This window comes from Salvia hispanica, chromosome 6 (genome assembly GCF_029641045.1).
Source record: "Salvia hispanica isolate PSC_SH4W2 chromosome 6, Shi_PSC_v1, whole genome shotgun sequence".
NCBI classification, from domain to species: Eukaryota; Viridiplantae; Streptophyta; class Magnoliopsida; order Lamiales; family Lamiaceae; genus Salvia; species Salvia hispanica.
In genome coordinates this window covers 45,693,894-45,708,411 of record NC_142697.1, presented here as the reverse complement: position 1 = coordinate 45,708,411, position 14,518 = coordinate 45,693,894, and the positions used below count along the sequence as shown (strand labels likewise).

General features: G+C 36.6%; 2 protein-coding genes and 1 pseudogene across 2 annotated transcripts; all 3 read right to left on the bottom strand.

The window, feature by feature from the left end:
- Positions 1 to 1,545: 1,545 nt before the first annotated feature.
- On the bottom strand, positions 1,546 to 2,459 carry LOC148923934 (NDR1/HIN1-like protein 13). Its single transcript, XM_089060543.1, has one exon. The coding sequence runs from the start codon at positions 2,451 to 2,453 to the stop codon at positions 1,704 to 1,706; it is 750 nt and encodes a 249-aa protein (XP_088916669.1). The 5' UTR covers positions 2,454 to 2,459; the 3' UTR covers positions 1,546 to 1,703.
- A 3,358-nt stretch (positions 2,460 to 5,817) lies between these two features.
- On the bottom strand, positions 5,818 to 7,532 carry LOC125206956 (uncharacterized; annotated as a pseudogene).
- A 795-nt stretch (positions 7,533 to 8,327) lies between these two features.
- Positions 8,328 to 10,366, bottom strand: LOC148923933 (uncharacterized). The gene has a single exon (XM_089060438.1). The coding sequence runs from the start codon at positions 10,303 to 10,305 to the stop codon at positions 8,542 to 8,544; it is 1,764 nt and encodes a 587-aa protein (XP_088916564.1). The 5' UTR covers positions 10,306 to 10,366; the 3' UTR covers positions 8,328 to 8,541.
- Positions 10,367 to 14,518: the final 4,152 nt, after the last annotated feature.

Genomic DNA, 14,518 nt, shown 5'->3' with positions numbered 1-14,518 from the left:
AAATTTAAATTTACTATAGATGCAAAAAGTTTACTTGAATTCTTAATTATTAACTTTTGGAACATTGCATTGAAGCTCGATTAAAAAAAATCACATGTTTTAACTCATCTATTTAATATTTTAGAGATATATAATTAATACTATATTTTTTCTAATTTTTATATAAAATATTAGTGTTATTGACCCAATTCACTATATTTTGTAACAAATTAGAATTTGATATATGATATATAGTTACCTAGTTACATATTCTTAATTCACGTAATACTTAATATTCTAAAGATATATATAGTTAATGATATATGATATATAGTTACATATTCTCTCTTTTAAGTTCTTAATTTGTAAAACTTTGAGTTGATCTCAATTAAAAAATAATTACATATTTTTAATTCATGTAATATTTAATATTCTAAAGATATATAGTTAATATTTTCTCTCTTTTTTAAAAAAATATTAGAGTTCTTGTATATTCACTATATTAACAAAAAATTAAATAAATATATGATGGAGTAGTATAATTTATACTTACTGGGTTTGTGGTTTTGATTTTAGTTATTTGTTCCAAAATTTTAATTTTTTTAAATTTTTTAATTTGAGTGACAGAGTCTTACTAGTACTAGTCAATTAAAATAAAAAATTATTTGATGTAACAAAGACTATAGAAAATAACACAAAAATATGATAACACAAAAAAATACTTCATCATAATAACTATATTATTTTATTATAAATTAAAATTTGAAAAAGAAATGTTTTAATTTTTAGTAATTTTTATTTTTTCATATAGTAAAATATAGTAATTCTATATTAAGTTATCAAATTATTTTATAATTAAATAAAATATTTTTGTTATATGGTGTTTAAATTAATACTACTATAATCATAAATTTATAATCTAATTTAATATTATTTTTTAAAATACGTATTAATTAACATGGCAAAAGGATATATATATATACATATGATTTTTTCTGAAATCCATTTATAACTTTATGCATAATTCAAGTTTATCTCTAATTAATGAACATGCATTTAGATAAATGTATTTAATTTGATTTGATTTTCCTTAACTAGATACATATTCATTTAATATGATATTAGGGTAAATTAGTCACAATATAAAATATAGCTATGTCAAAGTGACATAAGGGTATTATGGCTTGGAGACATTATGTCTCTAAATCACTACTCTTCGAATTATTATTTCAATGATAGATACAAATTGATTCAGCAATTAATATCACAAATTCCTATATTAGTTTAATAATTCATTATCCCACAATTAACGCCAATTTAAAGGTAAATATTAACCGCATACATCAAATATAACTAAGTATATACGCTTCCGTCCCACTTTAGGAGTCCCGATTGAGTTCGGCACGGTTTTAAAAAATACAAAGAAAAGCTGGTGAAAAAAAATATTGGAATGTGAGTCTACTTTTATATATTAGTTTTTTTAATAAAATGTGAGTGGTTTTCGGTAAGTGGAATGTGAGACCTATTACCAATTATGGAATATTCCAACCGGGACTCCTACAGTAGAACACCCAAAAATAGTAAATCGGGACTCTTAAAGTGGGACGAAGGGATATAAATTCTAATATAATTAACATAATAATTTACCAAATCCAAAAAAATTTAGCATAATTAAATAGAAAAAAAAATCCTAAAAAAAATCACACCTTATTCAAAAATTCTGCTCAAACAGTCCATTTGATAATTTTGATCCTTGGATCGACCTTGCATTTCACGTGCGAAGTCGTCGCCGACGACGCCGTTTCGCCGCCGGGGATCAGGATTTTAATTCCGTCGCAGGTAACCCTAATTTTGAGATTCTTCGTTTTAATTCCCCCAATTTTGGCCTTCAATTTCGTATCCAGCTGAATCTTCAGCGGCAGGATTTTGTTTTTGAGGCTTGATTTCAGCTGCGAGGCGTCGGATCCGTCGGCGATTTGGTCTCCGGAGCTCGAAACGGCGCTTCTGAGCGTCGTGACGTTCCTCTTCGCCTGAGTGAAGGCGGCGAAGGATCCGCCGGCGATGTCGAGGTCGCCGGAGATGAATTTGACCGAGATCGCGTCGTAGAAGAAGGTGATTTTTTTGTTAGGATTGCGCGCGGTGATGGAGAGGTTGAAGGAGGAGGCGAGGGAGGTGCCGGTGAGGTTGAATCGGGAGAGGTGGAGCGAATTGACGGCGAAGGAGGGGCGATGGGGGCGGTAGAGGACGTAGAAGGCGGCGGCGGCGATGGCGGCGAGGAGGAGGAGGATGAGAATGGTGAGAGTCGACCAGAGGCAGCACGAGCAGCAGCAGCTGCGTCGGCGGCGGCCGCGCTTCGGCGGCGCCTGCGGGCGGTAGGCCGGGCGCGTGGAGTTGTAGAGCTGCGCCTTGTTCGCTGGAGTGGCATCGCCGTTCGCGGCAGCTGGCTTCGCTGATGGATGCATTCTGTCGTCCATCTTTTCACTCTCTCTGAATTCTGTTTTTTTTTTTTTTTTTTTTAAAAGAATGTATATACTCCATCCGTTCCAATAAATATGAAACGTTTGCTTTTTCGGCACAAGATTTTACATATGTATTGTTTTGTGAGATAAAGAAGAGAAAGTAAAATAGAGAGAGATAAAGTTATTTCTATTAAACGTTTCATTTTTAATGAGACAACCGAAAAAGAAAAACGTTTCATTTATAATGGGACATAGGGAGTATATAATTACAATTTTTTTTGTTAGAGCACATGTGTTCCGAATCCGTCCTCGATAGAATCAGATTAATCCTTCTCGATCGGGCTCGCGAAATAAGGCAAAAAATATATAATTATAATATTGGTTGTATGTATAGGTATAAATAGGAGAGAGTGTAGAGTATTTTAAAGGAATCCAAATTTATAGTGTGAGATTGGGTGTGAGACACTAATTACAGCATCCGCAGCAACGCGGGCTCGATTTTGGCTCGGTCTCGTCTCGACGAGACGAGACAACTCGTCGCGCGACGCGACCCGGCGAGGCCGGCCTCGAGCTGGCGAGACGACGCACGCGCCCACGTGGCGCGCGCTGGAGCGTTGCGTGACGCCCACTCGCCGGCCCGCGAGTGGGCGTCGTAATTATGACGTAATAATTTTTTTTTTATTTATAAATTCGAAAAATTCGAATTTAATAAAAAAAAAAATTCAAACGGTCAAATGACCGTTAGGACCAAACGGTCGAATTTTCAATTTTTTTTTTAATTCTTCTATAAATATACTTCATACTCCATTCACCATTTTACACACAAACACAACTCTCATCCTCATTCCTCTTCCATTTTACACACAAACACTACTCTCAAATTGTTAAAAAAATGTCCGGCGATGGAAACTCCAGCGGTGGCGGCTCCGGTAGCGACGCTCCGTCGGGTTCGACTTGAACTCGTTCGACGATTGGACGAGCATGTACAACTGTTTGGGTACTCCCGGTTCGTCGCCGAGCACCCAAGGCTCGACCACCTCGCTGGCGTACCAAACACCACATTTTGATGTGGATGCATACTATCGTCCCTCCCCCACCTAGAGGTACGGACAATCGCCGGGATTATCCCAAATTCCGGAGAATTTTTTGGCGCCTGAACGCAGTTTGCCCGACTGGCCAATTGGCGGAGGCTCCGGCTCCGGCTCCGGCAGGATCAACCTCAGTCTCGGCGTCAATGCCGAAGAGGAAGAGGAGGCAGCGGCTGCAGAGGCTGGTGGAGACGGCAGCCGTCATGCATACAGCCAAGCCGAGACATTGGCTCTGTACGACGCTTGGATCAGCGTCTCGTACGATCCTGTCGTCGGGAATCAACAAATCCACAAGTGTTTTTGGCTAAAAGTCACCGAAGTTTACAACGCACGAAGACCGACGAATACCGTTCCCCGCAACGTGAAGATGCTCCGCAGTCATTGGGAGCGAAGCGACAAAGATGTCAAAAAATTTTGCGCGATATACAGGGGAGAAGAGGCGAATTATCAGAGCGGAGCCAGTGGAGCCGACATTCTGAGAGCGGCGTTGCGGGTCTTCAAAGATGACGTCGGCAAAGATTTCAAGCTTGTCGATGTTTGGTCGCAAGTCCACCACCTTGACAAGTGGGCTGGCGGTGTCGAGTCGGGCTCAAAACGCACGAAGCGCACGGCGCGTGGCCACTACTCGTCTAGTGATGGCGGCGAAGACAACACCTCACATGAGAGCACGCCAACCGATGATGCAGGGGGGTCTTCGTCCGGTGCACGATGTCGGCCGCAAGGGACCAAGGCGGCGAAGGCGGCTAGAGCCAGGGGGAGAGCGAGAGCGAGAGGGATAGGCCGCGGCGGACCAAGCCAGGCGGGGGCGAGGGCTCAGGCTCCGACACGGGCACGAGCTCGCACACCCTAATGTCCATGTACCTAGTCGTCACGATGACGAACCTCTCAAAAATGAATCCTGGCCAAGTTGCAGCCCATATGGCCGGAATTGAGTATATGAGAGCTCAACTTGGTATAGTTGTACCGCCGACTTCGGGGGATGATGATTCGCCAGCGGAGTAGTTTTTTTATTTTTTAGGATTTTAAATTATGTACTTTTTTTATTTTTTAGGATTTTAAATTATGTGTTTTTTTTCTATTTTTAGGCTTTTAAGTTGTAATATTTATTTTATTTTAATGAAGTGTGTTTTTATTAATTGAATTTGTTGGAATTAAAAATAAAAAATGAAATTGAATGAATAGTTAAGAGATGGTTAAGAGATGGAGGGTTGCAGGTGTTGTCTCTTAGTTAATAGATGAGTTGAAAAGTACAGTGAGGCCCATGAATAGTGAAGAGATGAGACGGTTAAGAGACGGATAAGAGATAGCGTTGTGGATGGCCTTAGCTGATAGTACTACTTAATTACAATTAATTACCATCAGATGTCGTTTAAATATGACTTATTATTACGTGATTATCTACATGAGATTATGTTCAGTAAATGTTTTATTAAATGTTTTAGTTAGATAGATAGCTATGGGATTAAGTTTTAAGGTCTAATTTCTTGAACTAAATATAATATTGTTGTTTGATTGCTATGGCTCATTATTATAGGAGTATTCATTTAGGAATAATTCGTGAGATCAAATATAATGTTTGAGTACCCAATAGTTTCACTTTTGCACCAAATATTATGTACCAAAATCCAAATTTTGTAGCATCATTATAAAAAAAATTTATTTGTATTTCGTTTCAACCATGCAAAATTGTGGCACATCATAAATATTGAACCATCGATTTATTATTATTCGAAGGATACTTTATTTCAGAGGTAAGTCGATGTAAATAGAATATTGCAATAGTGAACCTAAAATTGATATATGTATCTCACCCACTATATTCATTGGACTATAGCTTAAATATTTGTATTGATTGATGCATCGAATTTTCTCTGTTCTTGCTTCCTAAACCACGTGTGAGAGTGAGCCTTCATTATCACTTTCTTATATTCTTCTTGCACACAATTAATGAAGCAATAGTGATAGTTCTGTTATTGTATAATTGAGTAAGAGTTATTTGCATATACCAAAATCATTTTTATCAATTTTAAAAGTAGTTTAAGTAATGATAATGATTTTAAAATGGACTGCGCTTGGAAAAAAGGGTAGACCATTTTTAAAAAGTATTTTTTGTGAAATATGTTGCATGATAACATCTATAAATGTATAGAGATTAATTTTCATGAACATACAAAATGATAAAAAAAAAATTACTACTATTTTTAGATAATGGAAGATATATAATTAAAATATCTGGGGAATACTTTATGTGACCAAGTTGAATATGCTTTCAAGTGTATTTCCTTCTATTGGATCTAAAGAATAAGGTAAATGTTAGTATTTTCTAGGCGATCACTAAATATAACAAAACAATATAATAAAAAACATTTCTTAGAAATATCATTTATGATTTCTACAAAATTAGCCTACACCTTCTTTGGTAAAAGTTTCATAACCATATCAAATAGAACACTTTCATTACCTTCCCTTCACAAAGGTTCACTCAACATCGAAACAGTGGTGGCGCCAAGTGTGCATCCCCAACTTGCAATCATCTCTTTCAATACAAGCATCGCATCGTCCATCTTGTTCCATTTGATAAGACCTTGAACGAAACCATTGTATGTCTCACTATTGGGCAAACAACCTTCGTTCACCATTTGCATCATCATATCCTTAGCCTCTCCCATCCGCCCTTCTTTACAAATTGCACCAACAAGATTAGGCAGCAAATTTTTGGAAGGAAGCTCGTCAAACACATCATTTGCCCGTCTGAGTTACCATCTTTGCACAATCCATCAATGAGGATATTATAAGTTACTGTGTCTGGAATGACGCCTTTCTTTTCCATGGTATGCAACATGGAAAATGCTTCCATTTCTTTCAGCAACTTGAAGCCCTCTTCACATCGGCCTTCACAAAATAAGGCCTCAAGCATTATGTTATAAGAAACCACACTGCGCTCCAACCCTTTCGTGCAAATCAAGGTAAAAAGACGACAAACTTTTCAACTCGTCCCACTTTGCAATACCCGTTCATTAAAGTATTGTAGCTTCTAACATCATGCTTGATGCCCGATTTCTCTGCTGGTAGGAAAATGTTTCTAGCTTTGCCATTTGTCCTAGCAAACAATATCCATTCATCAATGCAGTGTATGCGAAAATGTCAGGTTGGACATCAATTTGCTTCATAGTTACCAACATATGCTCAGCCTCTTCCATCCTTCCCTCTTGGAATAGAGCATCTATAAAAATAATACAAGTAACCACATCGGGGCAGACCCTATTCGATATCATCTTCCTCAAAATGTCTTCAGCCTCATTCCCTTTTCTATGATTGCGTAACCCCTCAATTATAGTACTATATATCATAGCATCCGGTGAAATCCCCTTATCACCCAAGGAGGAGAAAAGTCAAAGAGCTTCGTCCACCTTACTATCTTTTTATCCTTGAACTTGTTATACTGTTTGATCAGACAGATAACTATGTTGACAGATTTTTGGATTTAATCCTAAAATTTTATTAGGCTTTAAGCTTATTTTGCTGTTTATAAGCTTTCTTCTAACACATTTTAGTAGGTCTTGATTTCCCATCACCTAAATGGGATCTTGATCTTGGTTTCTATGGAAGCAGAAACCGATTTCAGAATGCGGATGCGCCTTCCGCGCTGTCTTCTAGTTCAGAACCCGCGCCTTCGTTTCCCGCCTCATCTCATCACAAGCACCATTTAAGGAAAAAAGTCCATCACATTTCACTTGCACCACACCAAGGTTAGAGCCTGGATGATCCAAGTGCCTGTCTTGTCTTTGATTCTTTATGTTTTGATGAACGCTTGTTGTTTTTGTGCAGGGCCGTCTGCATCTCCAGTAAGGTGGAGTTGGAAAGGGCCTCTTCCTTGCCTGCAATTCCACACAATAATTTAAAAGGTCAGTTTCCATCACACATCTTTCAATCTAAAAATGGTTCCGATTTATACTAAATCTTCGCCTACTGTATCTCCAACGAGCTCCCCTGCAGTGAGCAACATGAAATCTCTACCACCATTACCAATTATACTCCCACCTCCTCCTCCGATAAAGGTACCTGTTTTTCTTGATCAAATCTTCTCTTCCTCGACAAAACAGGAAAAAAGAGAGTTATATTTGTTATCGATCTTGTAGGATGTGCATCTGTCACGTGCACAGAGCCGCTGACATTCACACCACCCGGAGCAACATGTGCCTGTGTTTAGCCTATTCAAGTCAGGCTCCAATTCAGCCTCTCTCTATGCATGCATTTTTCCCAATGGTGTCCGAGCTTGGTGAGCAAATCGCTGAGGCTGTCGCGTTGAATCAATCTCAAGTTCGTATATTGGGAGCAGACGCAGCAGATCCAGAGCTACAGAATACCACTGTACTCATCAATTTGGTACCTTTATCCAAGGCGTTCACATCTGCTACCGCCTTCTCAATTTACCAAAAGTTCTGGAACAAAGAGCTCTCCATCAACACTTCCACTTTTGGTGCTTATGATGTGCTATATGTTCACTATCCAGGTAACATAAATGGTTAAAAACACTGATCATTTTTTCTCTTTTGAGGCCCAAATATGGGCTAATTAAGAAATAAGATCTAATGTTATTTTCTGGGAGATCTTTTATTTTGTTTGTATAATTCTCCATATTATTGATCATTTTTAGTATTTGCACTATGACCCGATTATATTATCAAAACAGTATTGTAAATATATTTATATGAAAAACAATTACTAGAAATATGATTTATGTTAGCAAATGAAATAAAAATGACTGAACCAACACACTGAACCAACAATATATCTGAACTTCAAACTAAGGCCAATTTCATAGATGAGTCCAACCAATCTGGAAAAACAAGTACAATCCCTTCAAGGTTTAACTTGAGGTTCAAGAATAACCATAACAATATCCACATCAAAGAGAACTATAATCCCTATATAAGGCTAATGAATCCCTCCTCATATTACCAATTTATGCATATCTCTCTCTAGCTTCTTGTCTATGTCTATACTAGATTAGCCTACACCTTCTTTGGCAAAAGTTTCATAACCATATCAAATAGAACACTTTCATTACCTTCCCTTCGCAGAGGTTCACTCAACATCGAAATAGTGGTGGCGCAAATTGTACATCCCCCTCTTGCAATCATCTCTTTCAATACCAGAATTGCATCGTCCATCTTGTTCCATTTGAGAAGCCCTTGAACAAAAACATTGTAAGTCTTACTGTTGGGCAAACAACCTTCGTTCACCATTTGCATCATCACATCCTTAGCCTCTTCTATCCGACCTTCTTTACAAATTGCACCAACAAGAATTGTGCATGTTACGACATCAGGCTGCAAATTTTTGGAAGGAAGCTCGTCAAACACATCCTTTGCCCGTTTGAGTTTACCATCTTTGCACAATCCACCAATGAGGATATTATAAGTTACTATGTCTGGAATGACGCCTTTGTTTTCCATGGTATGCAACACGGAAAATGCTTCATCAATACGATGAGCACTGCACAAGCCACCTAACAACATATTGTAAGTCAATACAGTTGGATAAACTTGTAGAGCTTCCATCTCTTCCAGCAACTTCAAGCCCTCTTCACATCGGCCTTCAAAAATTAAGGCCTCTAGCATTATGTTATAAGAAATCACATTGCACTCTAACCCTTTCCTGCGAATCAAGGTAAAAAGGCGATAAACTTCATCAACTTGTCCCACTTTACAGTACCCGTTCATCAAACTAGTGTAGCTTCTAACATTATGCTTGATGCCCGATTTCACTGCTAGTTGGAAAATGTTTCTAGCTTGTGCCATTTGTCCTAACAAACAATATCCATTCATCAATGCAGTGTATGCGAAAATGTCAGGTTGGACATCAATTTGCTTCATACTAGTTACCAACATATGCTCGGCCTCTTCCATCCTTCCCTCTCGGCACAGAGCATCTATAAAAATAGTACAAGTGACCACATTGGGGAAGACCTTATTCGATATCATCCTCCTCAAGATGGCTTCTGCCTCATTCCCTCTTCCATGATTGCATAACCCCTCAATTACAGTACTATATGTCACAACATTTGGTGAAATCCCCTTATCACCCAAGGAGGAGAAAAGTCGAAGAGCTTCCTCCACCTTACTATCTTTGCACAGAGCATCAATAATTATGTTGTAAGCATAAACATTAAGTTTGCACCTATCTTTTTCCAATCGATGAAGCAATTCAAGCGCCTCAAGAGTACCTCCGGCTTTGCATAACCCGTTAATCATAGTACTATATGTTTGTTCATCGGGATTGCAGAGCTGCAACGCAGACAACTTCCAACATAGCTTTGCTGCCTCTGGGATCCTTCCCACCAATAAAAGCCCTTTGATGAGTGTGTTAAAAGTTACCACATCAGGCTCGTAACCACGTTTGAAGAAAATGCCTAAAATCGCAAACCCAAAATCAGGTCTTTTCAATCGGCAGAAGCAATCGATTGCAATATTCAAGGTGTAGTGATCTACAGGAGCACCCGTTTGAAGCATTTCGTCGAACAGGTGGAGGGCGACTGGGTATTGGTGCATCTTCACCACAGCACTCAATAACTTGTTGATATTAATAACAGAAGGGGGCGGCTGCATTCTCATCATATTCCGGAATTGATCGATGGCATCATCGGGCTCACGTACACAGCTGAAATCAAATCTGGGATAGGCCGAAAAGCGTCGAATTTGGGGGCTGGCGTTGATAAATGAGTGATATTGGAGGGGTTTCAACCAACAATTTGACAAAAATCTTCTGAAGATCATTGCTTTCTGGAAATTATTGGGTTAATTTGGGCGGCTTTCTCTTTCTGCTTAAAATCTTTTGAATTTGGGGGTGTTTTTTTTTATATACTTTCAGTTTCTTTAATGGTCTTGACTCTTGAGTAAAAAGTTTATTATTATATTATTATTTTTATTCTTACCAGTATTAATGGTCTTGACTCTTGAGTAACCTTCACTCTTTTAGCAATATTTGGAAATAGTAAAACTAAAAAAACATGACTTTTAACTATAAAAGAGAAAACAATAAATTGAAATGAATTATCACATTAGCCATGTAGACTAATGCTAAGTTATGTGTTAGTGAAAAATTAGAGTGATTATTTTTCGTAATTTTTATATCTATTTTTTATTTATTCAACATCAAAATGATTATGTAAAAGTGTGTCAATTACTGTAGCATTACTGATAGTTCTGTCATTGGATAAGAGTAATTATTTGCATTAACTAATTACAATTATTTTTATCCATTTTAGTACTCTAAAAAATAGGCCTAACATTATTATGACTTGCAACAAATTGCCAGCGGAAAAAATGGTAAACTATTTTTAAAAAATAATAATTAATTAATATATTATGTGAAATATGTTGTAGGATAATATCAATAAAATGTAAAGTGTAATGTCCCGCTCAAATTAACGCCCTTAAACGTGTATAGAGTAAAAAAAAAATACTTAAAGCAAGTAGTATTTTGAACTCCTATGTTTCTTTGTATAAATCTTTGATGGGTTTTAATTGATAGTTAAACGCCAATGAGAAAATAATTTTGATCAAGAACTTTGATGTGCAAGAAGATACATAAAGTGATAAAATAATTGTCCGATTATAAATCAGATGGATATTAAATGTCCATATACAAAATATAGTCATTTCTCTTCAATGAGAAATGTACTAATAAATGAGGTAAAGCTTCTTCGCAAAGCTAGTATCCTATCTTCAGGAAACCCCAACTTCCTACAAACGATAGGACAAGTTAACCATAGTCAACATGTGAATAGTGCGACACTATTCACTGAAAACGACACGAAGTCATCACATAAGTATATACATCACGTTTTATAATTTAAGTGTATATGTATATATGTGCATGTAAAGGTGAGTCATCATTTTCTGCAAAATCTGCAGACAAGAATTTAAATCAAGGGAGACATATCTCCAAAATCAGGAAGAGCGTTGAATTAAAAGCTTTCAATTATTTTCATTTCACGCGAATGTCGGCAGAAATTAGTATAAGGAAGGAGAGTTGTGAAAAATTTCAGTTTCATAATTTCACCGAGGCATAGCTTTACTACACACACCAAAATCCTGTTTAACGCTTCTTCGACGCACTCTCAGATTTCTTCCTACCAAAATCCTACACACCTAAATCTCTTTTCACCCAAAATTTTAAGCAAGTAGACAGAAAAGTTTTCCACCTTTCCTAGCAAGTTTGCACGCAAGCATTCTTCAAGAAGGAGAATTTCAAGTAGGTTCATTTAAACAAAACTTGTTCATTTTAAGGTAATTTTCTCAAATATCCAATTAAACCTTTTCATCTTTTTAGCATGATTCCATTAAACATGTCATGTTAGCAATAAATCATATAGAACATAAAATCATAACCAAGCATGCTCTCCTTTTTACCAAATACGTCATATTTGTTTCATTCAAGAAACTAGAAAATCTCGTAACATGTTTCAATTTGGGAATCAACCTCTTGATTTAGCAGTCACTTCGAAAACTTATAATAGAAAATCTAATCGTTAAAATAAAGTTTACTTCGGTCAAAGTGAAATTAGAGAGTTTTTTACCTTCTTTTAAAATTTCAGAACGATCAGACAACGTTTGAACCCCCGATCGTATAGAAAACCAACGCTGCTACTGTAGAAACCGACAGCCACTTCCGAAATTATTTCTAGAAAATCTACCCGTTAAAATTTGATCTCCTTCGGTAAGAATGATGCTTTATGAGTCTTCTACCTTCAGTTAAAATTTCGTGACGATCGGATACTTTTTAGATTCCCGATCGTGAAAAAACTCTAGGTTGTATCTTGTGTGGCGAAATTTTAGAAAAGAAAAAGAAAGAGAAGAGAGAGAGTTAGAAAGAGAATAAAGATAAATGATGATAAGAAATAAGTTACGTATATGGAGCCTAGTTTGACTCAGTATGTACTAGAACTAATGATTATGCTCCTTGGTTCTGGGCCTTTTTCCAAGTTTAAAAGAAAAGTGGCTCGGTCCATAATTTTATGTGTAATATTTTGTGCTTGATGGGTTAAATAGTTTAGAGAGATTTTTGAACTAAAGTTTATCAATTCTTCCTTTGGGATTTATTAATTGTAATGTTAAGATTAAATTAATTGCTTGAGATAAATTCTCTTGAATTAATTTAAGTAGGTGAGTTTGTATGTTTTTCTCAAGTAAATCTTCAAGTTTATTTAATTAATTAATCTCTCGATTAATTAATACCAATGACTAAATCTTCGAATTTAATTAAAGTGAATGAGTTTATGAAAGAGAGAAGGAAAGTAGGATGCATATCTGAAGAGCATATCATCCGCTATTGTTATTTCTTTGAAGCTAAATAGTTATTATCTTTTATTGGACAAGATCCATCGCAAGGAATTTAACTCCAAGTGAGTTAATATTGTCATGCGGAAAAAGAAGCGTACGAGGTGCACTTTCCTATCCTACAACGGATAAAAATATAAAGTATCATTTTATAATGATTAATTATGAAAATAATGTTGTCATGCCTTAAATGTTTTGTTTTATGTATGATGCCTGTCTATTTGGTTATACCGAATGTGCTATGCCAAATAAAGTGATGAGAAATCAAATTCGGGTCCCAGCAAGGGGAGAGTCCCTATTCGGACTACTGTGCACGTGGACCGTGTGTCATCGAGAGGGTTGGCCGGTCAGGTGCTCGTGGAAAGTGGCCACTTTCCCGGCACAAGAAGGAAAGTTCAGATATGGCGAATTACAGAACAATCAACTTTTTAAAGTAAAAGAATTTAGTAAGCTTGGGTCTTTTTCAGAAAAACCCCGAGTATTACTTGTATGATGGCTTGGCAATATTTGTTTTTATATATATTGTAGATTTTGACAACGTGTGCACTGAGTACCTTTGTACTCAGCCCTGCATGTATTTCTAAATGTGCAGGTTGAGCTGTGATGGAGTGGAGGGTGCTAATTAAACCAGACCTACCTATATTTCCATTCAATACTCTCAGAGGTTCGTGCTTCATACATGGAACCGCGTTCAGTTCCTTTCGCTGTGCATTGAAACAAGAGAAATCCCTTTTTGTCTCTAAATACTCTGATAACTAGCCAGTATATTGTATGGTCACCGACTCGAGTCATTTCGATCTAACCATTCTATTCATGTATTCGTCGTTTATACTCTATAGACAGAAAGTTCGACCATTAAATCCTTCTTTTCGTACTCAACCCACCTTCTTAATATCAACCACAGTCACAGTATATCGAACCTTGCTATAATTAGCAAAGTTGGGTCGTGACATAAAGAGACTAATTTTTAGACTAATTTTTATGCACAAAATGTAAGAAAAATGATACTTTAGTAAGTTAAGTGCAGAAAGAATAAATTATGCAAGAGTAAATATATAGTCTTTTTGTTAAAAAAAACAACTCTGTTATAGTGGTATGGAAGTACTTTAAAATAAATGATGAATGATCAATAAATTTTGGGAATATTTTTTGTGACCAACTTAAATATGCTTTCAAGTATTTCAAACTATTGGACCTCAAAATAGGCTACTTTTATACATTGAGGCCCAATAATGGGCTAATTTATTTTCCATGCTATCATTTATTTTGTTTGTATATTATCAGTTAGTCTATCACTTGCCGCGCAATAGGCGGACAACGATAGGCTAGAAATCGGCTAACACCTATTGTCCGCGGATGACCGTCTCCGGGACGTCCGTCGCGTTAGCCTTATGCAATAACGGACGTCCGCCACGCCCTTCTCACTAGCCTATGGCTAGTCCGTGCTGACGTCCGCTATTGCGGAATAAAAGAGAATAGTGTAATAAGTATTAAATATAGTGTAATTAATGATAATGACTTAAAACGAATTGCCAGTGGAAAAAATGGTAGACTATTTTATAAAAATAATAAATTAAATAATATATTATGTGAAATACGTTGTCGGATAATATCAATAACATGTAAAGAGTCTAATTTTTATAAACAT

Coding starts and splice junctions, on each gene's coding strand:
- LOC148923934 (XM_089060543.1), bottom strand. CDS start 2,453: ATGGACGACAGAATGCATCCATCAGCGAAGCCAGCTGCCGCGAACGGC.
- LOC148923933 (XM_089060438.1), bottom strand. CDS start 10,305: ATGATCTTCAGAAGATTTTTGTCAAATTGTTGGTTGAAACCCCTCCAA.